Raw genomic sequence first — 23,778 nt, 5'->3', positions numbered from 1 at the left:
CCCCGCTCCCGGCCTGGTGGGGGCTGCTCCGGGGGCTGCTTCTCGCCGCGCTGGCAGCGGGTGAGGCTGGTGGGGAGAGGGGCGGGCCCGGCCTCCCCCTCTCTGGGGCTGCTCCGCGGCTCGAGGCGGAGGGAGGGAGGGTCTCGCCTCGGGCCCCCTTTGAGATGGCGGCACTGGGAGTCTTCGCTTGTCCCACTCTTAGCTGGGGAGGGGCTAATCTTTCCTCCCCAGTCCCGAGTCGGGGGGAGATGCGGGCAGTCCCCGGTTTGTCCCTCTCTGAGGCGGGGCTGTTTCTTTCCCCCAGGCTCCTGCCAGGGGAACTCTGTGGAGAGGAAGATCTACATCCCCCTGAACAAAACGGCGCCGTGCGTTCGCCTCCTGAACGCCACCCACCAGATCGGCTGCCAGTGTGAGTACAGCTGTGGGACCCCAGAGCTGCTCTGTGGGTGATGGGGGGAGGGATGCAGCTCCCCTCTCGGGCTTGCCCAGATCAATACTGCCCTTGTTCTCAGCTCTCTTTTCCAATAACGCTGACTATGCTGACCTGTTTTTGCTAAATTGAGAGGTGGAGACCTTAGAGAGACCTTGTGCCTACAGACCTCGAAAATCCCTGCGAAGGCAGAAAGCAGCATTTTGAGCTTGTGCAGTCAGCGCGCACACACGGCAAAACAGCACCACGGCTTTCAGGGGTACAAAGCAAAGCTGGGAGGGCTGCAGGATGCATTAGGGGTTAACAACGGAGGAGAGAAAGGGAGGAGAGAGTGAAGAAGTGAGGTGATGTCTGAAGGGAGTAGAGGGTTTGGCTGAGCTGTTCATGCAGTGTTCATTAACGTTGTAAGATTTTTTTTTTTTTGTCGTATTGAAATGGGGAAGGCAGGACAGCATGACTGTGAAAAGATAGATAAGAAAATCCTGTTCAAGCAGCCTTCCTGGTTGAAGTGAGTGTGAGTCAGTGTTTTTCTTGTTTCCAGTTCAGTTTTGCTTCCACGTGGGAGCCGCTCCCTGGAGCAGAGGTTGTCAGCTGCCACTACAGGGCAGCACAGCTGCGCTCGGTCTGTCAGATAACCGAGGGTACAAAGTTCTCTGACTCCTCTTCCACCCTCTGCATGAGCCTAGTGTTTGGGCAGACAGCCCTACGCTGTCCTGCCTTCCCGGTCACAGGCAGTTTCTGACGATAACAGCAGCTACTCACCGGGGGTTGACAAAGTGCTTGTTTTTATCAGTAGCTTCTTCTGAAAGCGCTTTGTTCATCATCTATTTTCTTTGGGACAAGGTGTGATGGCAAGCAGCAGACCTGCTTTGTTGCTAGTCCCCTTTGCTGTCACAGTTTTTTGCCCCCTGTGCTCCTCCGGGCCTCATGCTGAGCTGTCTCTGAGCTCTCAACTTCTGAATTTGCCATCTTTTCTCTTTGCTGAGGGGCAGCATTAAACTGTTTCTGTCACTGTGGTCCTTGAGGCAGGTCCTGTCTCCTCTGAGTACTTTTCTGTCTCAGGGTCTCAATTTCTCCTATCCTTATTCTTTTCAGTCATAGGAGACTTATAGTGCTTAGTTAGCTGAAGATCCTTAAGTGCTTTGATGCGCTTAAACAAAAGATTCTTTCAAATCATTAGTTCTTCATCTAGGATGTTCGGCTTCCCTCCCCACCCCAACTAAAAGCCACTGTTTCTTTTTCTGCTTTGCTGTAGCCTAATGGCTACAGATTGCTTCTTCCAGCCCTCTAATCCCATGACTTGTTCTTCCCTGAAGCCCTCACTGACATACTGCCCTGCTATCCCGGGGTGGTTTGAGGGTGTGAACGAAGTACATGGCTGTGAAACGCGAAGGGCACACTCTTTCCACAGCCTCCATCAGCGGAGACACGGGGGTGATCCATGTGGTTGAGAAGGAGGAGGATCTGAACTGGGTGCTTGCTGATGGCCCACACCCACCCTACATGATACTGCTGGATGGGAACCTCTTCAACAGGTCGGTCAGCAGCAGTTTTTACCTTCCCAGTGTGACTGGAGCCCAGAAGACCAATATAGGTCCCTAATCTGGTGATAAAAATGTCATTTTTCAAGTGACAGATGGCAGAATCAGCCCCAACTGCACTGAAGTATAGCAAGGTTGAAACATTTGTGGCTTTACTGTGGTTTAGTGCCTGAATTTATTTCTTCTTAAACGAGCTGCTTTGCTGCTCTACTGGGTGTAAATCCTCATGCCATGTTCATCACTGTCACAGTTACTAAAGTTCATTAAACAATGTTATAAAGATTGGTCACGTCTCTTCCCGGAGAGAGCAGGAAAGAAGTGGCTGAAGTTTTCTGCTCGTTGCTGCACACATAATCCTATACAGTTTTGAAAAGATTAAGAAAAAGGGACGTGTTGGTTATTTTAACCAAAAGCATCATCACATGCTTGACTGTAATACATCAGCATTAGTATGTCTTGGATTGGAACCCTTCATTAAGGAATTCATAATTCCAGTCGTATTTTCTCTCTTCCAGGAGGGTAATGCTGCAGCTGAAGGGCACCTCACGGGTGTCAGGCCTTGCTGTGGCCATTGCCAAGCCCAGCCCTCCCCAGGGATTCTCTCCTGGTTTGAAGTGCCCCAATGATGGGTTTGGTAAGGAAACGTTAAGTCTTTCGCCTCGCTGAAGAGAAATGGTGCCTTTACGTTGTACGGTCAAAGAGGGAAGTGCGAAGGATGGCTGAAATCACAGCTTCACTTTAATATCCAAATGGTGTTTAAAGTAACAGGCTCAACATGTTCTTTCAAAGTGGTTGGTGTGAGCTGGCATCTCATCACCCCTCGACAAGGGCTGGGACAGGGGTTTAGGGGAAGGCAGGCAGATAAGCTGGCTAAACCAGCATTAAACTGCTAAAGAGTTAAACCTGACCAAGGGTTGTTGTAAGTTTTCTTTTTTTAACGTGTGAAACTTGGATTTTGTCCCCACGGGATCGCAATAGCCCCTTGTGTTTGCATGGATTGAGTAACGTGTGTGTGTGTGTGTGTTAACCTCTGTCTGGGCCAGGCACTACTCTTTAATAGCTACATTCTGCCTCCCTCAATTCCCCCTGTGGTTTCAGTTAGGTTTTTCGTTTCGCTGCTTTTTCATGCGGCAAATTTATTGTGTTGCACTTTGAAGGGAGAAATTGCTACACCTTGTGTAGTTTGCACAAAGCTTGCTGCTCTGAAGGATGCCGTGTACGCTCCGGAGATGAGGTTGGTGTGCTGGTATTTGTCATGTCTCTGCCTTCCTGCTGTTTGCACAGTATCGAGGTGTTAAAATGATTGGCACGTTCTGGATGCCTTAGGGCTACTTCCAGCACAGGATGAGCTCAGAAAACACCGGGTTGGTGTGTTCCTCCTTTTGAAGGATGGTGTTTCTCCATGTGCCTCCTCCGCTCGCTCAATGGGTGATAAATGCTCACACCAGCCTCCTGGCACACGGTGCCTTTGAGCCTGCTTGTTCCTCATTCTCTCTGCGTGGCACAGCGCTCTGTCTCTGCCACTCTGCCGCATGCAGTCACCAACTCCATCTCTCCAAGCTTTTGTCAGCTGGTTCCTCAGCCCATAATGGGGCTCATTCTGGATTTGCTGCTATTTTCTCAGCAGGCCCTACCTCTCCTGCAGTCTGTTCTTCTCTTGCAGGCTCAGATTTGCCCATTTCTTTTCTCTTTCCAGGTGTCTATTCCAAAGATTACGGCCCTCAGTTTGCACACTGCAATAACACTGTGTGGAATCCCCTGGGCAGTGGACTTTCGTATGAGGATTTTGACTTCCCTATTTTTCTTCTTGAAGATGCCAACGAGACTCAAGTTATTAAGCAGGTACTGCACTTCCTCCACGAGTAGGAGAGGGGAGCTGCTGCACAGTTCAGGCAAGGGGGGCAGAAGTTTTGTTTTCTCTCAGCTTTAGGTGCTGAAATCTACGGTAAAAACATATAGTCCGACTTTATATGCAGTACACAATGCTGTTACAGAAAGGCTAAGTTTTGTGACAATTTTCATTCCCATCCAGTGTTATCAAGACCATAACGTCCCTCGGGATGGATCTGGCCCTGAGTACCCTCTCTGTGCCATGCAGCTTTTTTCCCACATGCACGCTGTCACCAGCACCGTGACCTGCATGAGACGCAGCTCCCTCCAAAGCACCTTCAGCATTAATCCAGGTGAGCAGATTCCTCTTTCCTTGTTATGATTTGGGATAAGGCTGGTGGTTAAAAATCCGGGTGGAATACAGTTGTGCAAAAGAAAGAAAATTTTAGAGTTTTCCTACAGGCTTGCTTGCCAGCTGAGCCTTTTCAGAATAAACTATTGAAGTGGTAAGGAATTTTGGGCTATGTGTGTCATCAGGTTAGAAAATAATGTGTAGAATTGATGCTGGCTGAGAAAAACACCTAATACTTGCTACGTAGATCAAGAACAGCTCTGAGGTTACTGCTCCGTTAGACTGTGTATGTGGGTTGGGATCGTGGTCCCACTGAATGTTTTGCCGGTGACTGTCCTGGGGCCAGGACTTCACCCCTGCTGAGCAGTTTGCTGCTCTGATAGAACCACCGCTGAGCTACAGCTGACCAGAAAGCTCATTTCTCTCTTAGCACTGCTGTAGTCTCAACTCGACCACTGTTGTTTCTGCTTCCTAGAGGTTGTATGTGATCCTCTTCTTGATTACAACGTGTGGAGCACCTTGCAACCTATTAATTCCTCTGGAAAAGTCGATGCTGAGAAGGAAGTTATTATTGTCGCTACACGAGTAGGTACCTCTTAATCTTGCTTTGTAGAGTGTGGACTGGAAGGATTCTGGGAAAGACGTGGGCTTCAAGCCTCATGGGACTATACTTCTCATCTCTTTTCATTTCTTTCCATGTTCCAAACACTTTACATCTGACTGGCTGTTGTATTTCTGCAAGTATAAGACTTGTAGTTGGTGGGTTTACCTGTTGTTTCAATAGAAGGACACCTGCGTTTTGTTTCTTTCTGTCTTATGTGAGACTTTTTTTCAGCATTTTCTTCACTGATGGAACCACACAAGTAGAAATAGTCTGTTATGCTTTCTTAATATATTTCACTCTCTGCAGTGTTGCAGAGAGGGAGGCAGCATGGTTGGCTCATCTTTATTTTGGGGGGGGCGGTACAGGCTGAATCACATAGAGATTTTGTTGCTTGTTGAGCAGCTCAGTGTCAGAGCTAAGAAAGAAGTTTACTTCCCTGTCTAGCAGTCTGGTTTACGGTCACTTTACACCCTCCAGAGATGCAAAACTCCATTTTGTCACCATCTCAGAGCCTGGTGCTGAACAGGGATGCTAGCATTAAGATTCTGGCCCAGCTGACAATGTCAGTTTTCAGGGCAGAGCGGTGGCAATGCTCTGAGGCCTCAGGACTGCCACAGCAGCACAACTGGTATTTATTTTAAGCTTCATGAGGCGAGGTGCTGTGGCTCTTCCCTTATCAGCAGGATGAGTGGATAGGAAAGAGGTGATAGATTTGCTTTCCCAATACAGTATTCCTCTGTCTGCATGTGCTTTTCTTACCCCTCCTGTTCATGCTTTACAGATTGACAGCCATTCCTTCTTCTGGAACATTGCACCTGGGGCAGAGAGCGCTGTCTCTTCTTTTGTGACCCACTTGGCTGCTGCTGAAGCCCTTCATAAAGCATCAGATGTTCATTTGCTGCAAAGGAATATAATGTTCACCTTCTTCCAAGGGGTAAGAGCCGCAGCATCGCTCCACCATTTGGCTTGTTCTAAGATAGAAAACTAGCCTTTGGCTCCCCACAAATGAACTTTTTCCCTACTCTTTGTGCGGAGTCATTTGTCTGCATCCCCACTTTGTGATTCTCTCCGCTCCCCCAGTGAGAACAGGAGCTTAATTGCACTGGGATAACAGCAGCAGATGGAGCTTCCACTGGGGCAACCCATATTCTGCCCCACAGTTCATTCTGAATGAATGACTCAAACTTTGCTTTCCCTCCTGTCTCCTCCCAGCGTGCCTGTCTGTATGTCTGTTCTCTACCTCACCCCCCTTCAGGATGGACTGCCATGGCCAGGCTTTAAATTCTGAAATAAAGCCCAGAAAAGGCTAAATTAAAAATATATGTGTTGACAACAACGAAATGGAGCTCATTTCTGAGAGCCCAGCGCTGGAGTTGGCAGCTGTGGAAAGGCAGAACAAGCGTGTGGAGGAGGGACTGATGGCCAACAGCTGATGTTCCCCTCAAGGCATCTACATTGATGGCTTCTTTTGTGCAGCTTTGTGAAACTGGCTCCCACAGCCCCATGCTGTGGCCATGTGATTCCCTTCATTCACCCTCCTCAGCACATACATCCCGAGTCAGAATTTCCCTGAGGGAGGCAGGCAGGGTGGGCGGCGCTCTGGAGCAGACACTCTCTGTCCCGCTCTCAGGATATAAGAGGAATGATAAGATTTGGCTGTAAATTGGTCAAAGGGGGAGGTCTGGTGCCTGGCGGACTTCGGTGCCCTTCTCTGTCCTGGGGATTCTCTTCCTGGGGGCTCCTGTTCTTCCCCAGGCAGCGCTTGGCTTCTCGCAGCTCCCTTGACAAACTCATTTCTGTCATCTAACCTTCCCTCCCTTTTCCTCAGGGAAACGGACACCCTTCCTTTCAGGAAAGCTTCATACGTTTTAATTCCTGGAATGGAAAATTGCCCTTTTTCCCACTTGCTGTCCTCCTTATCAAAAAACAGAGGATGACATGCCAGAGTAAAGGCTGCCAGAGTAACACCTCTCTGGTATTGCAGTAACAGTATCTTGCTAGATATTGATGCTCACTTAAATCTGACTTTGCCTCTGTGCCTTTCTTGCTTGTGGAATTCAATGCCTGTCCTCTCGTTTTTTTGCTCTTTACCTTCCTTTTTTGTCCTTTGCTCCATCCCTTCCTACAATACCTTTGTCTTCGGAGCTAGGCACAGTGTCATCTTTACTTTGGTCATTTGGTGTGTGCCAGGCTCTGTGAACCTTCAGAAATAACCTGGTGCAGCCCTCGAACTCTTGGTTTTGGTCCACCTCAGCCCCTCTGGTAGTGCTGCTGGTGTGCCAGGCAGCTATCCCTATGTGATTCATGTGTGAGTTTTTTTCTCTGTTGCAGGAGACCTTTGATTACATTGGCAGCTCACGCATGGTGTATGATATGGAAAAAGACAAGTTTCCTCTCCGCTTGGACAACATTCATTCATTTGTGGAGATGAATCAGGTGTGGGATAAGTTAGAGGACCTTTTTATTCCCTTTCTCAGGGATAATTTAGCTGTGATTTTTCCCAGCCAGCCTTTCACTGTGTTTGATTATTTTATTTTTTTTTCCCTGGAGTGGATTTCCCTGCTCTGCAAGACTCAATGATTTCCAATCACATACTTAAGGTGGTTTGTTTCTTTTTTTTTTTTTTTCTTGAAGGTGGCTCTAAGGAATGCCTCAGTTCTGTGGATGCACACAGACCCCGTCTCTCGGCTGAATAAATCTGTTGAAGTGCAGGTAATCAAAAACAATCTGTAGTTGTTCATCTCACTGAAAAGCTGCAGGATGTTTAGCCCGCTGCAGATGATCAATGTGCATATTTTGCTTTCTAGAGAAATTACACCCCAAAAGAACAGCGGAACGGTGCTGTTTGCTCTTCTTTCAGGTTAGAATATTGCTAGATATTCTGAGTAATAGCAGCGTGGGAGCGAACGTGACTTTGCAGGAGGCTGGATATTCACAGCCTCTTCCCCCATCGTCCTTCCAGCGCTTCCTTCGGGCCCGGCACATCCCCGGGGTGGTGCTGACCGACCACAGGACTGCCTTCCAGAACAGGTACTGCTGCGGGGGGGGGCGGGCACGGGGCTGGCCCACACCGGGCCCGGACTGGCCCACGGGCACAGGCCAGCCCACGGCCAGAGGCAGCAGAGCCGGCAGAGGGCATCTGAGCTCCTGCAAGGCCTCTGCCAGGGCTGTGCTGCCCAACATACATGTAGAGCCGCAGTCTGGGGGGAGCAGAGGAGCAAACATGTGCCATGTAATTGAACAAGCGCAACATAATTATTCTGACAACCGAAAGAAATCCAGTTTTGTACAGAAAATGTTCCCCACAGCTGGCTGAAAGCCAGAGGTGAGCAAATGGCAACTGAGCGTGCCTAAGCCTCATCTGTTCTTCCAGAAGCTAGCTGCTTTTTTTTTTTTTTTCTTTTTTTTTAATTTATTTTTAATACAGCTTTCTATTTGTGATGGCAGAAAGCCCCAGGCATTGGAAAGGGCACTTTCATTCACCCCACATGACCCTACTACAGCGTGTCCTTGGGGATCCTCTGCCCCTCTTCAACTTTGGAAGTAGAAATGTGGGGCAGAGGACAGACAGTTACCTCTCCCCTTTTTCGTGAACTCTTCAGATGATCTCTTTCCCTTCATCTTCTATCTTTCTCTGCTCTTTCTGAGAATCGAATCTGAAAATCCTTCTCTGCTGTTTCTGGAGCAATTGAGGGGAAGCAGCTTCCCTTTCACCTCTAAATCTGCCCTGCTCCAATGGGGTAGGAAGAGCTGGGGTGGAGGAAAGCACAACTCAGTGCTGTGACCCATCTTTAGACGGGGGGGATCAGTCCCAGCTTGGCTGGGGATGTCAGGTGCACAGACCATGCAGTGGGCTCTCAGCCCAGTCCCCAGTTCAGCTGCGTGTGCTGCAGATGCTTTGGTGTAAATCTCTCCTAGAGTTCACTTGGAATTCCTCACTGCCTCCAAGATAAGACATTAATAAAATCCACTGGCACGACTTGCATCAAAGCCCTCTTCCCAGGAGACCTTGTGCACGGATTGTCCTTGCCTCAGTTTCTCTACTCATTTAATAGATTGGGCTGTCGCCCACCTGAAAGCTAATCACAGCTTGTAAATTGCTTGGAGATCCTCAGATGGGAGAAGCTGTGGAAGGGCCAAGTTAATTATAAAGCCTCATTAAATGGTTTAAGGAGCGTGTGGCAGGGCAGTGCTTTGGCAGGGCTGTATCTCTGCTCCCAGGAGACTGCTCCCACTGTTTGCTTTAGGCACACTCTGAATTGAATTCCATGCCCTGTGGTTTCCTTCTGCCCCTCCCCAACCTCTGTTTGCCTCCTTCTCTTTCAGATACTACCAGAGCATGTACGACACTCCCGAGAACATCCAGATGCAGTACCCCGAGGGACTCAGCCCTGAGGAGACCTTGGAGTATGTCACAGACACGGCCAAGGTTCCCACTTCACATTTTCTTTAGCTGCTTTATCTGGGGTGGATGGGGCGGACAAAAGTGGGGTCATGGGGAGAAGGGGAAAGCTCTTTTCCTGAAAGGGCAGAAGGAAGGTAGGAGTGCTTTGTACAGCAACAGAGGCCATAGGCACTCCACGGTGTAAGCGTTTTGATGGATGTGTAGGTTCTGGCTTGCTCTCCGTGCTTGTTTTGCTGGATCTGCCTATCTTGATTAACACAGAGCACTCTTCCTTTGCAGTCCCTGGCAGAAGTTGCCACAGTGGTCGCCCGTGCTCTCTACCGGCTTGCAGGGGGAGCCAACAACACCTCTGCTATTCAGGCAGATCCAAAAACGGTACGAGCAGATGGAATTGAGTCCCTGGCATCTCTGATGAGCCCTCACGTACTTCCCTTCTGTCTCTGTTTATATGTGTTTACACAGCATGCTGTCCTGTCTGTCTCCGTGAGGGCTTTGCCTCCCCCCTTCTCTCTTTCCCCACTACAGCTGAATGAAAAACCTTTCACCCTTCTCTAGTGCCTCGCCTTTCCATCTCAGGGCAGACATTAAGCTTCACAAAACCGAGCTCCTTTACCCTCGTTCCACAAAACAGGAGAGGAAGCTGAGGTGAAATGGCAACATGTGCCACAGGGATCAGCTAAGGAGTCAGTGGAGCTGGAATCAAACCCAATTTTCTCAGCTTGGTCCTGAATTACATACAGTTGGGACATACAGTCTCTCATTTGCTGTACTCTTGGCCCCTGTAGAGGGAAACATCTATCAGCCGAGTAGTCTTAAGAGGTATAGCTGTTCTCTCCTCTTCATATAAACCAATTTCCATCTCTTTCCAGGTCTCTCGAATGCTGTATGGGTTTCTGATTAAAATGAACAATTCCTGGTTTCAGTCCATCATTAAACCAGACATAAAAGGAATTCTGGGTAAGAGCAACACAGGGAGGAAGAACCCGAGGATGGGTTTGACCCCATATGTTACCTGGCAGCTTTCTGACGGGCCATGCTAACACTGCTTCTGGCCATCTCCCTGCCAATCCCATTTCTCTGACTGTTCCAGGTGACGTTCCCCAACATTACGTCGCTGTTTCCAGCCCTGTGAACACGACCTACCTTGTACAATATGTCCTGGCCAACCTTACGGGCACAGTTGTCAACCTCACCAAGGAAGAGTGCCTGAACCCTGAAAAAACACCCAGCAGCGAGAAAGAAGTAAGTATCCGTTCGAGTGGGATGATACATAAAAACAGGTCTGCTGTCCAGTTCGCTGGTTTTCTGCTTAATTGCTCGTAATAACATGTGGGAGAACTGGAAAACTCCTCCAACAAGGAGATGTCTTAATGCCTGAGGGGAGAAGTGGGCAAAAAGATGCCCTGAGAGTGAGAGCGGCCAGTAGAGCCTCTTTCTCTCTTTGCAGAGACATGGGTGAGGTTCCAGAACAAGGAGATAATTTGGTTATTTGCTAGTGGTTGTTTGCTGTCTCTTCCTCCCATTTTCTCTGCAGCTGTATGAATACGCCTGGGTGCAGGGTTCCCTGGAGCCAAACTCAACAGCACGAGTCCCCTACTGTGTCAGGTCAACTGTCCGCCTGAGCAAAGCCCTTTCTCCTGCCTTCGAGCTGCGGCAGTGGGGGTCTACGGAGTATTCCACGTGGACGGAGAGTCGGTGGAAAGAGATCCGTGCCCGGATATTTCTGGTAGCCAGCAAGGAGCTAGAGGTGAGTTTGTACACGTCTTGAAAAAGAAGGTAGCGGGAAAAAAAAAAAATATTCAGCTAGGTTTGAATAATGTCTCCTGACAGCTGGAGAAGCAGTTCAGTTTGTTAAAGGAACTTGTGCCATCATCCTGGGTGAGCTGCCCAGTCTGGCCTTAACAGGCTTTGATCCTTGAAAGGGGTAACCAAGCAGGCAGCCCTGGGGATAACCCTGCCACCTCCAGCCGTTTGGGGGTTAACACCACCGCTGAGGCCAAGACTGTGCAGAATAATCAAAAGTCCCATGAGCAGGCTGAGCTCTGTGAATAAAAGATAGAAATGACAGGAGTCTTAACCTCTTCCCCGAGCACGGGGAGCCGAGGCAATGAGTCTGGCTTAAGGTGTTTTGCAACGATGTGCAGCCCAGTTTTTCCTTCCTGCAGCTGGAACCCCCCTCTCGACAGCACAGAAATAACTTTGGCACAAACAAAAGCTGCTGTTGGCTCAGTGTCTCGGATTCGAAGCAGCCCTTCGCTGGGTGCGATGTGTTTTAAGTGCCAGCAGAATAAGGGTTAAACGTGGAGTCACTTTGGGACTCTCTGCCTCTCTTGATGCCCTCTGGTTGGCTGTTCATGATGTCATACCCTGTCAGGAGCGCTCAGCGCTGTCATCATCATGTGCTAGCCAAGCCACCCAAAGGCCATGCAAGCCCGGGCAATTGTTGCATCTCTCCATTTGGTTATTTGAAATCTGAGTAATTTATTTGTGTGGCACTGGGCCTTTTTAACACTCTCAGGCAAGCACAATGCCCTGCCTGTGTCCCTCGGCCCGTTACAGCCCAGTAGATACTGGTGCCCTGGAGATGCACAGTTTGAGCCCAGCCATCCCTGAAGTGTTGGCCTGATAGAAAATGCACTGAGAGAGTTGTAGCAGCGTGTGAGTGTCTGGCTGCTGTGCAGGGACTGTCCTGAGGTACCCAGGGGAGAGGGAAAGGCAGTTCCACTGTACAAGGGGAAGGGGTCACGGGAAGGAATCCAGCGAGGCCTTGGGCTGGGCTGGCGTTTAGGCTTCAGGAAAGGTGCTGAGCAGGAGGTAATCTCAGCTATGCAGAGGTTGTTGTCAAATGTTGATTCTGCCAGCAACTGTGCTTGTTGAAGGCATTTAGAGTTCCTTGCCAGAGGAGATGATGGTTCATGCAGGAGCAACCAAAGTGTCACGTTAAACTCTTGCTAAAAATCTGTGTGAACACGACAGGTTCTTTATCCATAATACAACTTCCTTCCCTTTCCTCTTAAACGTTGGTTTGTGTGCGCTGTTGATAACTGTGGCAAAAGCTGACCTGAGCCTGTGTGGCAGTCACTTTTGTCTGAGGCTTTATTTCTTTTTATTTCAAAGTACATCGTGCCTCAGCGGGGAACTGGCCTCTGTGACTTTCTGACAGAGACACCCCCCACACCCCCCCCTACCCGTTCGATGCAAATTCCGTGAGGTGCTGCCGGTCTGTGTTTTATAACGACGATGCTGAGTGTTTCTCATCCCTTCCTAGATAATCACGTTGGTTGTGGGCATTGCCATTCTGATCTTCTCCCTCCTCACCACGTATTTTATCAACGCCAAAGCGGATGTACTTTTTAGCATCCCACGGGACCCTGGGGCTGTGGCTTACTGAAGATGTTCTCGGGGCTTGAGGAGTCTTAGCCCTTGGATTGCAGTTGTCAAAGATAAAACTACACTGGAATTGCCCCTCTCTCTGGATAGGGACGTGGATGGTTCTCCCCAGAGCTTCCGTGCTGGGTTCTGGGAACCAAACCCTGAAACCTGAGAGACTTTCCCAGAAAACCGTGCCGACCAAGCCCTAAGGAAACTGTGACGGAGAAAAGTTCCCAAAGCCTTTCTTTTTAATTTGTCTTTCCTTCCGAGCAAGTTGAGAGGATTGGTCCTGAGACGACAATGTGATGGAGGCGTTCCCTAAATGAAGGCCGGGGTGGAAGGGGGGTAAAGGTGTTTTCTCTGGGATGTACGTGGACCAGCAGATTTCCGTGGTGTCCGACAGCACAGGCTGCCTGTTCGTGTCCGACAGTCGCTGTGAATCTGTGTATGCTACAGTGCAGGGAGGGCAAGTTGTGTTTAACAGATGATTAGGTGTAAAATGTCCTTTTTTTAATGGTGCAATATCTTCTGGGTTTTGTATATATATAAATAGTTCTGTTTAATTAAAAAAAAAAAAAATCTCCACCTACAAATTAACTCCTTGCCTGTTTTGTCTTAGTTGTTGCCAAAAGGACCAAAACCACTGGGTGTTGCAATATGTTTTGGTCTCAGGAGAAGCAGAGTTGGTCTGATCTGTTTGGGGGGTTTTTTTGGGTTTTTTTTTACTCGTGTTGAAACTTTTGAGTTCTTTTTACAGCTGGACAAAAGAAAGATGTTGTGCCCTCAGATGGGACAGGGAGTTAACTCCCCTTGTTTAGACTCTAAGCTCTCCAAGGCAGGGGTGGCTCATCACTCCAAGTGCTGCTTTGTATGGTGGCACCTTGATCCCGGTCGATCCCCAGGCGCTGATATAATAAATGTGGTTTTTAATGAGCGTATTCACACGATTTGTTTCCTTTGATTGCTTAGTGCTCAGCCAGACTTGGGCTCTCGGGGCCAGCGGTTATGACCAACCAGGCACTTGGATATTCCTGGTTTCTTTTGTATGAAAATGGACTTGTTCTTCAGCAGTCGTGATCTGAAGGTGGGATAGTGCTGTTGTCCAAAGCTCAAAAATATGTAGAGGATTAATTCCAGAAATCAGAATTTGCTAGCTCTAAAGCAGACTTTGCTTTCCCTTCTTTCAATGACAGCGATTTAAGTCTTTTTCTCAGCTGAGCATCCACTCATGAGTTTTGAAGTAATTCAGACCTTGTACCACCCCGAGGGACACTTTTTCCACTTGCTAATGCATCCTGCTATCAGGAAACTGCTCCTGATACTTGGTGGAATGTTTCTGTGCCTGATTTATTTTCATTTCTCCTAGCAATGCTGAAGAAACTTATATCTCAATTTACATGGAGATATCTTGTCTTTACAATAAGGATTTTCATAGCCTCTAACTCCTAATCTTTGGACTCGTTCCAACTTTGTCAGAACAAAATCAGTTCCCCAGAATTATTCAAGTAGACTATTTCTGTGCATGAAGGTATTTTGGGTGAGACGCAGGACCTCAAGGTAGCACGTGGTCTGGCAGAGAATTGCGTAGAATACGTTTCTTTCCTTCCCTAAGGTGAGTTTATTATTTATAATTTTTTACGTATCAAAATGCAAATGCTCAATCCGTGGTGGAGCAGTGCTGCAGTGAGAGATGTTGGGAGCGGTGATGGCTAATCAGCAAATTGGGTCAATATACACAGGATTCTTGATAATTTTCAAATTAAAAATGTGTCCTTCCCACACTGCTGTCTCCCATCTTTCAAATCTACATTCTGTGCTTGGCTTTGGGCTTTTTTTTGTTGTTGTTTTTCCCTCCCCACGAAGGCTTCTGGTTGGAATTTTTTTCTTTTTTTTCCTCGTTTCCCCCATACAAACAGAAATAAACCATTTTACCACTCCCAGCCCCATTTTCCACTCCCAGCTTTTTGTTCGGAGCTGCTCTCTGGCGAGGAGAACAAACAGCTGCCTCCGTTGCCTGTGCCTACGCCGCTCCTCGGATGGCCAACAGGTCTCCCCTGTGGCCAGCACGCTGCGCAGCCCTCCTATCAGTGCCTGACAAAATGAGGGGAGAAGCAAGGGGCTAGGCTGGCAGGCGCTGCCACAGAGACACATTTTCCCTCCTGCTGCCAACGCTGGAGAACACCACAAGTCTTCGCTTGACTGTCAGCCCAAATTTTACCCTAAGCTGGGGCTTTGCGTGTCCCTCAAACTGTCTTGGTGCCAGCAGCGTCGCTGCCCAGAGGGGTAAGAGGAAAGGCAGTGGCCGTCGGGTGTTTCCAGCCCTCCTTGGTGTGTTTTGCCATGGTCAGTAAATTCGTTTTGCTCAGCTGGCTTTTGATGATGAGGCTTGTGCCGTGCAGATCTGAGCCTTCCCTCCTCTGGGGAATTGGGCCTGAGTGTTGGATGGAAGGGGGTGGGGAAGAAATAGGATGGCAGGATTCATCTGGGAAGTAAATGAGCTACAAGAGTGAGCGTTCAACCCTCGGTTTCTCTTCCCCAGACTGGCTGCGGTCGCTGCCCCTTGCAGAGAGGGAGTTTCACCAGTGACACAGACCCTGCTCTGCCCTGTTTCACAGGGTGAGGGGATGCTCTTGAGACCTTGAGGTGAACAGTACTGGAAGGACAAAGGTGCTTTGTTAAAAGTAAAGCTAATGTTGGTGAAAGGAGCAGCTTTTTGTGTCGTGGAGAACAAAATCCCGTTTTATACGGAAACGAGACCACGTGGAAAGGTCTTGGGTTCACCTGCATCCCTCTCCAGATCATAAATGGGGCAAAGCGGGGAGGAATCGGGATCTCTGTGACCTATTCAGTTGTTTAGTCTCACTCCCGATCTTCAAACAAAGAGCTGACAGTGGATTTGGGAGTGCTCATTCCCCTCCCCTGAGACCAGGAAAGTCTTTGCTGCTTTTGTGTACGACGACTAAATCGCTGCCCCTTAGGGAGCTTCTGTCTGCTGCTTCGAGCCCAGGGTTAGTGTTTTAGCCCTGGAAAGGCTCCTTCTTAAGCCGTCCCTTCCATGCCTTCAGTCTGCGTGCAGTTATCTGCAGTAGGTACAGATCCCCAGTTTAAAAATGAAACAGGCTTGACCCCTCGTGTATCCTCCTTTGTAACGTGCTGGAGCTGCCTTTGGTTTGGGGCGAGCTGGGTCTCTGGTTCCTCCTCCCCATCCTGGTGTAACAGCAGCTGTCCTCAGCTGCGCAAACCTTAAAGTTGATAACTCCCCTGATACACTTTTCTCCATCACTCCTGAGATTATGTGCATTAATTAGAGCATCCCTAATGCTAATAAGCAACGGGGAATAAGTGCCTTCTCAGTACATTAATGTGGAAAGTAGTTGGAGTCTTGGCATACGCGTAGGCTTATTTTTATCTCTGTGATAGAAACAAAGTGACTCTGAGTTCTGAGGGGCGGCTGCATGTATTTCTGTGCTCTGCCTAAATAAGCTCGAGCCTAAGTTGTGCTGTGTGACGGCGCAAAGCCGGTGGTGCGGCCTTCTTTGAGGCAGGCCGACGTGAACGAGAGATAATTCCCTCAATTTGCTTTGATAATGAGAAAAGTTTGCATGGGAAATTATGCAAAAAACAGATGGAAAGCAAACAACTTCCCTGCTCCGTGTCTGGTTGGCTTTGAAGCGGCGGCTCACAGCAGAGTACCCCTGGCTGCCTCCTGGTCGAGGGAAGGGATGCGGCGAGCGCCGCTCGCATCTGTCGTCGCTGCTCCAGGAGGACATAGCCCAGCTGGGAAACGGTTCGCAGGAACGCTCTAGAGATACCTGGCTGTTTTCTGACTTCGACAGATTTCTCCTGGCAAACCTTGCTGCAGTGATTTCAAATCCTCTCCCGGCTGACAAAGGTTACCGTCTCTCTAGCGCAGTCAGCAGAGGAGACAAAAGCTCACTCCGTTTCAGTTCGGCGTCTCAGTCGAGAAACGCTCTCTTCTGACTCTTAGACTTTGGCTCGTTGCTCCAAAGCATGAGCACTTGAATTTCTTCCAGAACTACTACATTTTGAGGTGGTTTTACATCATTCCTGGTTTAACCGGTTCTTCCTGATGCTTCTAGATGCTGGATGGCTTTGAGTTCTGTCCAAGCACTTGGCATCTTTTAGGGCACTGAGTTCAGCAGGTCAGTTATTCTGCTGGTTTAGGGGGACGGGGGGTTCTGCAAACTTGCTCCCCTGCTCAGTGTTTGACCAAAGAAACAGGGAGGAATGGAGAAAACAGCTGAGCAGCCAAGGGCCAAGTCACCCTCAAGAGATGAAGCCTGGAGGAGGCAAGTTCTGCAGCCCTCTGCCAGGGGAAGAGAAGTGATGCAACTTCTAGCCTGTCTTGCTGAACTGCTCCTCAAAATAAACAGGGTGTTGACGCCAGCGCAGGCTGGGGCTACTGCTCCCAGGGGCAGTTGCTGGGCTGCACCTTGTGCTCTCAAAAGCAAAGGCAGCAGCTCTGTGCCTGTTCCCATCTCCCTACACCCGGCTGCAGTGGGTCTGGTGCTGACAGTCAGCCCTGGAGAAGACCGACGGGACACTGGAACCACCTTTCCATTTGTGCTTGGAGAGAAGTAATCCACTACCTGCTGCCAGCTTGTTTGGCTACAAGGTGTCAAGCCAGGAGTAAAACCTCAGGCTCTCGGCCTCGCTTTCCTCCTGACTGGCCTCCCAAATCGGGTTCGTCCCTGTACCTTGCATTTCACGCAACCCTGAGAAGTCCTGTCCTTACTGATAACCCCACAGACCCTCCGTGGAACTCCCACCCATGCCTCTGGTACTGAGAGAGTGTTTGGCTTCCCCCAAACCCAGCTACATCAAAGCCCAGACTAGGATTTTGGGCAGCCCCTGACTCCTCTTGCTGAGGAGGGCAGCTGGCACATGCTGTCTCTGCCGTAGAGCCCCCAGGCATCTTGCTGAGACACACGCTCCCCCCTTCATGCACACACATAATTTGCAAGCATCAATTTCCTCTCCTCTCTCCCCACGCAACTCTACCAGGGATTTCTGCACAAAAAGAAGATGCCACTGACTCTCTTGACCTCTGAACTCAGCTGTCTCCTGGGAGGCAGAGGGCTGGGGCTGAGCCCAGAGAGGAGGGTTTGCAGCTGCCCTTGTGCCCTGAGGGGGGAGACATATGGGGGTGACAGTCAATGAGACAAGGAGAAAGGAGAGGAAATGTGTGTTTTCTTAGCGCCCGGCCTCCCAGCTCCTGGGAACTTTATGGCTTTGGAATATTAAGAGGCAGGAAAGTTAATTAATACCCAGAACAAAGCCAGGGCTGTTTGGCTGCTGGGAGAAGGAAGCAGTGGAGACAGGAAGAAAGAATTGGTGTTATCTTAAATAATTTGTTTTCTGTGTTTTATCGGCAGCGAAGATAGAGATGAAGGCCACTGCAGGGGTGAAGGGATTGACTTTTGGAGACCAGAGAAGGAGACTCTCTGACAAAGGGCAGGAGAGTTTGTCGGGGGAGCTGTAGGAGCAGCTCCCTCTGTGTTATTCAAGGTGGGGACTGTGCTGGGGGCATTGCAGAGCAGTGTTGGTAGTATCGTGCTGGCTTATCTTGAAGAAGTTGCTATTTCTCTTACTTGAGATGACACTTCTGCTCCCCACGTAGCATCCTTCCTCTCCAGTCTGCCCAGCTTCTGCTGCCTCTCCCGTTCCCAGCATGGAGTGGTGACTGCAGCTGGCCGGAGTCGAGCTGTCCCAGGGATGGCCATGCCAGGCCTGTCCTTCACCCCCTTCCCTTCCCAGCGGGCTGGGATCTAGCTCAGGATTTAGAGACACAGAGGTGTTGCTCACACGCCACTTTAAAGCATATAGAGACATCCAGACCCTGTTTTCACAAGTGGCAAGTGCTTAGGCGTGGATTCCTCAAAGGAGAGCGTTTAGCTTTAACTCCCAAATAAATACCTGGAGCAAACCTGCTACCTGCCACAAGAGCTGCTCCTCTGCGTGGCTTTGAACGTGCTCTAGATCAGTCTGTGCTGTATAAAGACTTCTGAGCCCTTTGTGCCCTGTACCTTGAGTCTCTGAAGCGGGTCCGAGCCCATCCTTTGTTGACATAGACTGGCAGGTCTTTGGTCCTTGGGCCAGGGAAGTGGGTAGGGATGTGTTGGAGCCTCTGTGTGATGCTGCTGTCTACAGGATGCATCCAGTCCTGTGTCCCGGTCCGGAGCTCTGTCCTGTAGCCTGTGGTCGCTCTGCACTAGCCCTGCTGCCATGGTTGTTGACAACTGCTTTCTGTGTCCTACTCATGAGCAGCAGCGAGGTCCAGCTGAAGGAGCGGAGGCAGCTTAGCCCAGGATAACTGTTGCAGCAAACAAGGGCCATTGGCTGGCGCCCAGCAGGCATCTGAGTCCAACATGTGTTTAAAATCAGGGTCTGACTACTACAAATAGGAGCGTAGGAATTGCCAGACTGGATCAAGCCCAGGGTCCATCTTTGCCACCGCCCTTGTCTCCGACAGAAACCAGCACCCGCTGCCGCTGGGAAAGGCCCTGGGGTGACCCCGCACCCCAAACCCACAATACCCAGATACCCGGGCACCCCGTTCCCTCACTGGGTACCACTGCAGCTGTCTGCCCTGGCTCTGCTCGACCTTGTCTTCTCTCTGTTTGCAGCGAGAACATCCAATTGGATCTCACCACCACGCTGCACCTCTGTCCATCCATCCGTCTGTCCATCGTCCAACCCGTTGGGTGCATTCCTGGAGAAAAATACCAGGGCTGGAGAAAAAGGAAGGTAGTTTAGTGCGATACCGATTCCAGCGTGTGCTTCCCCAGCCTGGCGTGCCTGGGCCTTTTCTCTCCAGCCTCTTTCACCTCTGTGTCCAGCCCAAGCACTTGCGTGTGGTGCAACGGCTCGGAGGAGGTAAAGGATGAGGCAGGGCTGGAGGATGCTGCTTAGGACCTACAGCGCTCTGCTACCCAGGTGATCTTTCCCCAGTGCCAGCACAGCTTTAACAGTGAGGTTTCTGGGGCTAATCAAGATCGACATACAAACAAAACAGCATCTCTGCATCTCGCAGCCAGCAGAAAGGGAGAAGCAGATGGGCTAGAGGAGGCAGGGAGCTGCTGCTAAATGGATTGATGGAGAGGCCTTTAAGAGAGATGGATTGGAGAGGGAGCCGCTGGAGGAAAGGGCCGGGGCGGCCACGCTGTGAATGGGGCAGGGGCCCAGGGAGATGATGGGAAGGGAGAAAGGCCTGCAGATAACAGATGGATGGACACAAAGACTGGAAGGGAAGAGAGGGACAGATGGACAGGCAATAGAGAGAGTCAGGAGAAGAGAGGGATCTGGACATAATTAGATTGGATCCGATTATGACAGACTCGATTAGAGCAATATTATGATCAGGAGCTTCTGTCGCTATTTGGCTTTTAGGGGGGAACAAAGCCAGAGAGCACGTGTGGAAGGGGGACAAGCAGAGGCGAAGGGAACCGGGAAGGATGAAAGGAAAGGGGCTCCTTGTGAAAGCTGTCAGTGGTGGTGGTGACAGATTGTCTAGTTATCGAGCACCGGGGCCGTCTGTCACCGACCGCTCACAAAACCTGCACTCAATAAAAGCCAGGGAGACAAAGGCGAGGAGAGGAGAGGGGCTACGAGAGCTTCTGTCACTAGCCAGGCAAGCGTGCCCAGGGCGTGGGGAGAGCTGTGCAGCTCCGGGGCCTTCTGTTATTAGTTAGGCACATGCACAAGTAAACACGGGTGTGCCTGTGAGCACACGTGGGGCTGAGGGGTCCGGACCTTGCTCAGCCGCCTTCCCCCCACACACGTGTACTCTGTGTCTGGGCTTTGCACGTGCACGTGTGCTCCTGCACACGCAGCTCGCCCAGCCCGCCCGCGTTTTTGTGCTCTGACAGAATCCCAGAATCATCTCGGTTGGTAAAAGCCCTTGGAGCTCCTCCAGCCCAACCGTGAACCTCACCCTGACCGTTCCCAACTCCCCGAGATCCCTCAGCGCTAAGCACATGCCCCAAAAAGCCCTCGAGTCCCCTGGCTCCGCAGGATGTCACCACCCTGAGTGAAGAGCAAGGGGCTGCCCAGGTGCTTCTCCAGCGTCGATCCAAATCGCTCTGCTTCCTGCTCAGCATCTGCAAAGAGCCCGGGCACGTCGGCCAGCTGAGCGTTGTGATGTGGTCAGCGAGGCCTTGCACCGTCTGGGCGGCATCTGACCCTTCGTGGCCAGCCCAGGCTGCAGCCGTTGGTTGCAAGAGCTCGCTGCAAACCAGATGTGATGGAGCTGGCAGCTGCCCCCTCCACAAACTGCACTTGGGCATGTCTGGATAAAGTATAATGGCACCAAAAGTGATGCTGTGGATGCTGCAGGATCTCTGATGGCTTGGCTGCAGGGAACAGTCCAGAAAGGCAGATTGGCCAGAGAGGACTTTGCCATGAACGAACAGCTGGGAGGTCACAGCAACATGGGGGAGCCCAGCGCCTTTTGTTCTGCGGAGGGGCCTTGCTGGGAGACGGGGCTCAGTCCCAGCACGTGCATGAAGGTACCGGTTGATGGGCAGGAGCAGTAATGTCCCCCAGGGACTCTCTTTCCAGCGTCTATGAGTTGTGGCAGGGATCTCCTTCCAGATCTCCCACCCCTAGTTCGGACACGCAGCCCCACGCTCTATAAAAGTTACTCCGGCTGGGGCTGCTCCAGCAGCACAAGGGTTAAAGCTGCCTGTCTTCCCTGACAAGCCCAGGCCAGCGTGGTCCCCAGTGGCTTTGCACAATATGTCGCCTAGTCTCCTGCCAAACGCTGCCTCTCCTGGTCTCTTTTCATACCTCGTCGTGCCCTCACGGAGCCCACACGGGAGGCCTGGAGTGACCAGCCCACCCCGGGGCCCCTCAGCCCTCTTCCACGGCTCCTCTCTCTGCTGCTCATCCCCCCATGGGTTGAGGTGGGTGAGTTCTTGGGGGGCTTCATCCCCTCGGGTGGAACCACCACAACGGACCCACCTGGCTCCATCAACCTCCCAGGTCAAGCCAAAGGTATCGAGAGATTTTGAAGGGTTGACCAGGCTCCCACTGGCGTTTACCAACCTCGTACTTCTTGGACACTGCGTTGAAAGGGAGGCCCAGCGATTCAGAGGAAACAAGGGGTTTCTGCAGGCTGCGGCTTGTGGGCACCTGAGATTACAAAACCTGGTTGGTTTTGACAAGGAATAACCAGTTTCTGCCAGCCAGGAAGTTGGGAAACTCGCAGGTGAAGAACAAAGCCAGAGGGTCTCTTGTTTTCCCTCGCTCAAATCTCATCAGGTTTTTGTCAGCCTGAGGATAGTTGAAGCTCAGAAGTTCTCGCTGAGGAGGTGGAAACCAAGGCAGCAGCCAGAATCCCCGAGACCACAGGTTGCAGGCTCTGAGCGGGGACCGGGGCGGATTGCAGCCACGGGGGGAATATTGGCTTGGGTTGCAGGAGAAAGGTCTGGGGTTTCTCGCTCTGCCGTCACCCTCCCACGAGACCTGTGCCTGTGGCTTCATCTTCCCCCACCGCCCGGCACAGCCCTGCCTGTGGAGACAAGCCAGTCGGCCCTGCAAGGCTTTGTGGGCTGCGTCCTGCCCGCTGACACTTCTCAGGTACAAAAAGGAACCTTTTTCCAAGCTGAGGGACGTCCCCAGGTGAAATCCTCCCTCACGGCAGTACAAAATTTGGATGCTGACAGATGAAGGGGCCTTTGCAATCTCAGGTCTTACCTGCGGGAGGAGGAAGGCTGAGAGTCTGCGTCATCCCAGGGCAGAGTTAAGGTGACTGCGCTACGGGAAGGGGCCCTCGGCCGCTGGGAGCAGACGCTGTGCTTGTGTTGCTGCAGCCGAGCGGAGAGGGCTGTCCCCTGGCAGTGTCCCCCCTGGTAGCGTGTCCCCTTCCCTGGGGCTGAGCCGGGCACGTCCGTGTCCCCGGGAGAGCCTCGAGGATCTGGGGTGGGAGGATGGATCTGCCACCGCCTAGACTTGAGAGAAGAGTGGGAGCCGAAAGCTGCCCGCTCACCTGGACGCCACACGCCGTGATGGCCACGAGGCCAGCACAGATCGGGCCTGGTGGCCCCCATGGGGAGGCTCCAGCAGCCAGCTCCGCTCCTTCCCTCCCCTCCTCCCCGAGCCCAGCCCGGCAGAATGCCCGGAGCAGCCCAGCATCAGCTGCGGAGAGAGGTGGGGCCCTGCTGGCGTCCTGGCAGGGGGAGAGGAGCTGGCCCTGGGGGTGGGCAGGCGCGAGGGAACAGAGGAGGGACTGGGAGCGCAGAGCGAGAAATAAATACAAACAGCCCGTCCGGCTCTCGGGGGAGCCGGAGGGCCCAGGCGCAGTGCTGCAGCGCGGGAGGAGGGGGACGTGGGGTGCGCAACGGGGCTGGGGAAGGGGGTGGACGCGTCGGCCCCACTCGTACATCCGCACGGGAGAGAGGAGCTTGTTTGGGACGCGTGTGTGCGAGCTGCGGGACGGGCATCCCGGCCCGTGCGCGCGTGTCTCGGGGCGGATGAGGCTCTTGCCATGAGCTCGTTAGGGGAATATTGTTTTCTAATCGGTGCCATAGCAATGGCGAGGCAGGCGTCTCGCTGCCACCTGATCCCTCCGCCTTGTCCGCCGCTCGCCCGGCAAACTCCGAGCCCATCTGCTGCTCCGTGCCACGGGCTGGAGTCGGCCCAGGTGCGGTTGCCCATCACCTGGGCTTCGCGGGCCTCGTGCAGGGGAGGGCAACCAGCCCCCAGGGCTTGGAGGGGGGCGAGGAGGGGGCCAGAACCTTCAGCACTCAGTGGAAGGAAGAGATGAAGGTGGGAGACTCCAGCAAGCAGGCTGCGGGGAGGGCTGGGAGGACGCCCGGGGATACGTGTGCGCGGGATGGGGGACGTGGGGATGTCACAGCGGGGAGTTTCCTGATAATAGGGACAAACCGGAGCAGATTTTCTCCAGAGAGAGTTTAACGGGAGAATTTGAAACTGGAGAAGGGTGAGAGGCAGAGACCAAGTCTAACCCATAAAAGAGATCATTGTTTCAGGGTTAAATAGAGGAGCAGCGTTTCAAAGCGATACCTGTGTATTCTGGGTACCTCTTCCTTTCACTTTCTTTCTCTTTCTCACCAGACTTTGCTCCAGGTGAATTTTACAGCAGCTCCCAGGCAGGACCTGGGGGACAGTTGTTGGTGCTGGTAGAGCCCGGGCTGGCAGAGGTGATGCGGGCACCACACGCGTCCCACACAGGCGCCCACGGACCCGTGTGTCACGCGGCTG

At 51.6% G+C, this 23,778-nt stretch overlaps 1 protein-coding gene across 1 annotated transcript; it reads left to right on the top strand.

Moving 5' to 3' along the window:
- Positions 1-2: 2 nt before the first annotated feature.
- NCSTN (nicastrin) lies at positions 3-14,251 on the top strand (the record flags this gene model as incomplete). Its single annotated transcript, XM_026863895.1, has 17 exons — positions 3-60; positions 305-409; positions 1,842-1,965; positions 2,487-2,605; positions 3,668-3,813; positions 4,004-4,154; positions 4,629-4,738; positions 5,539-5,691; positions 7,089-7,193; positions 7,392-7,469; positions 7,618-7,787; positions 9,084-9,186; positions 9,442-9,537; positions 10,032-10,119; positions 10,253-10,404; positions 10,697-10,909; positions 12,431-14,251. Coding segments are annotated over 17 exons (2,094 nt in total), but the record flags the coding sequence as incomplete, so codon positions are not given.
- Between the last annotated feature and the right edge of the window lie 9,527 nt (positions 14,252-23,778).

Source organism: Athene cunicularia (assembly GCF_003259725.1).
Source record: "Athene cunicularia isolate RWA chromosome 25 unlocalized genomic scaffold, athCun1 chr25_part1, whole genome shotgun sequence".
In the NCBI taxonomy this organism is placed as follows: Eukaryota; Metazoa; Chordata; class Aves; order Strigiformes; family Strigidae; genus Athene; species Athene cunicularia.
The sequence above is the reverse complement of the archived record's forward strand: the minus strand, read 5'-3'. Positions and strand labels throughout refer to the sequence as shown.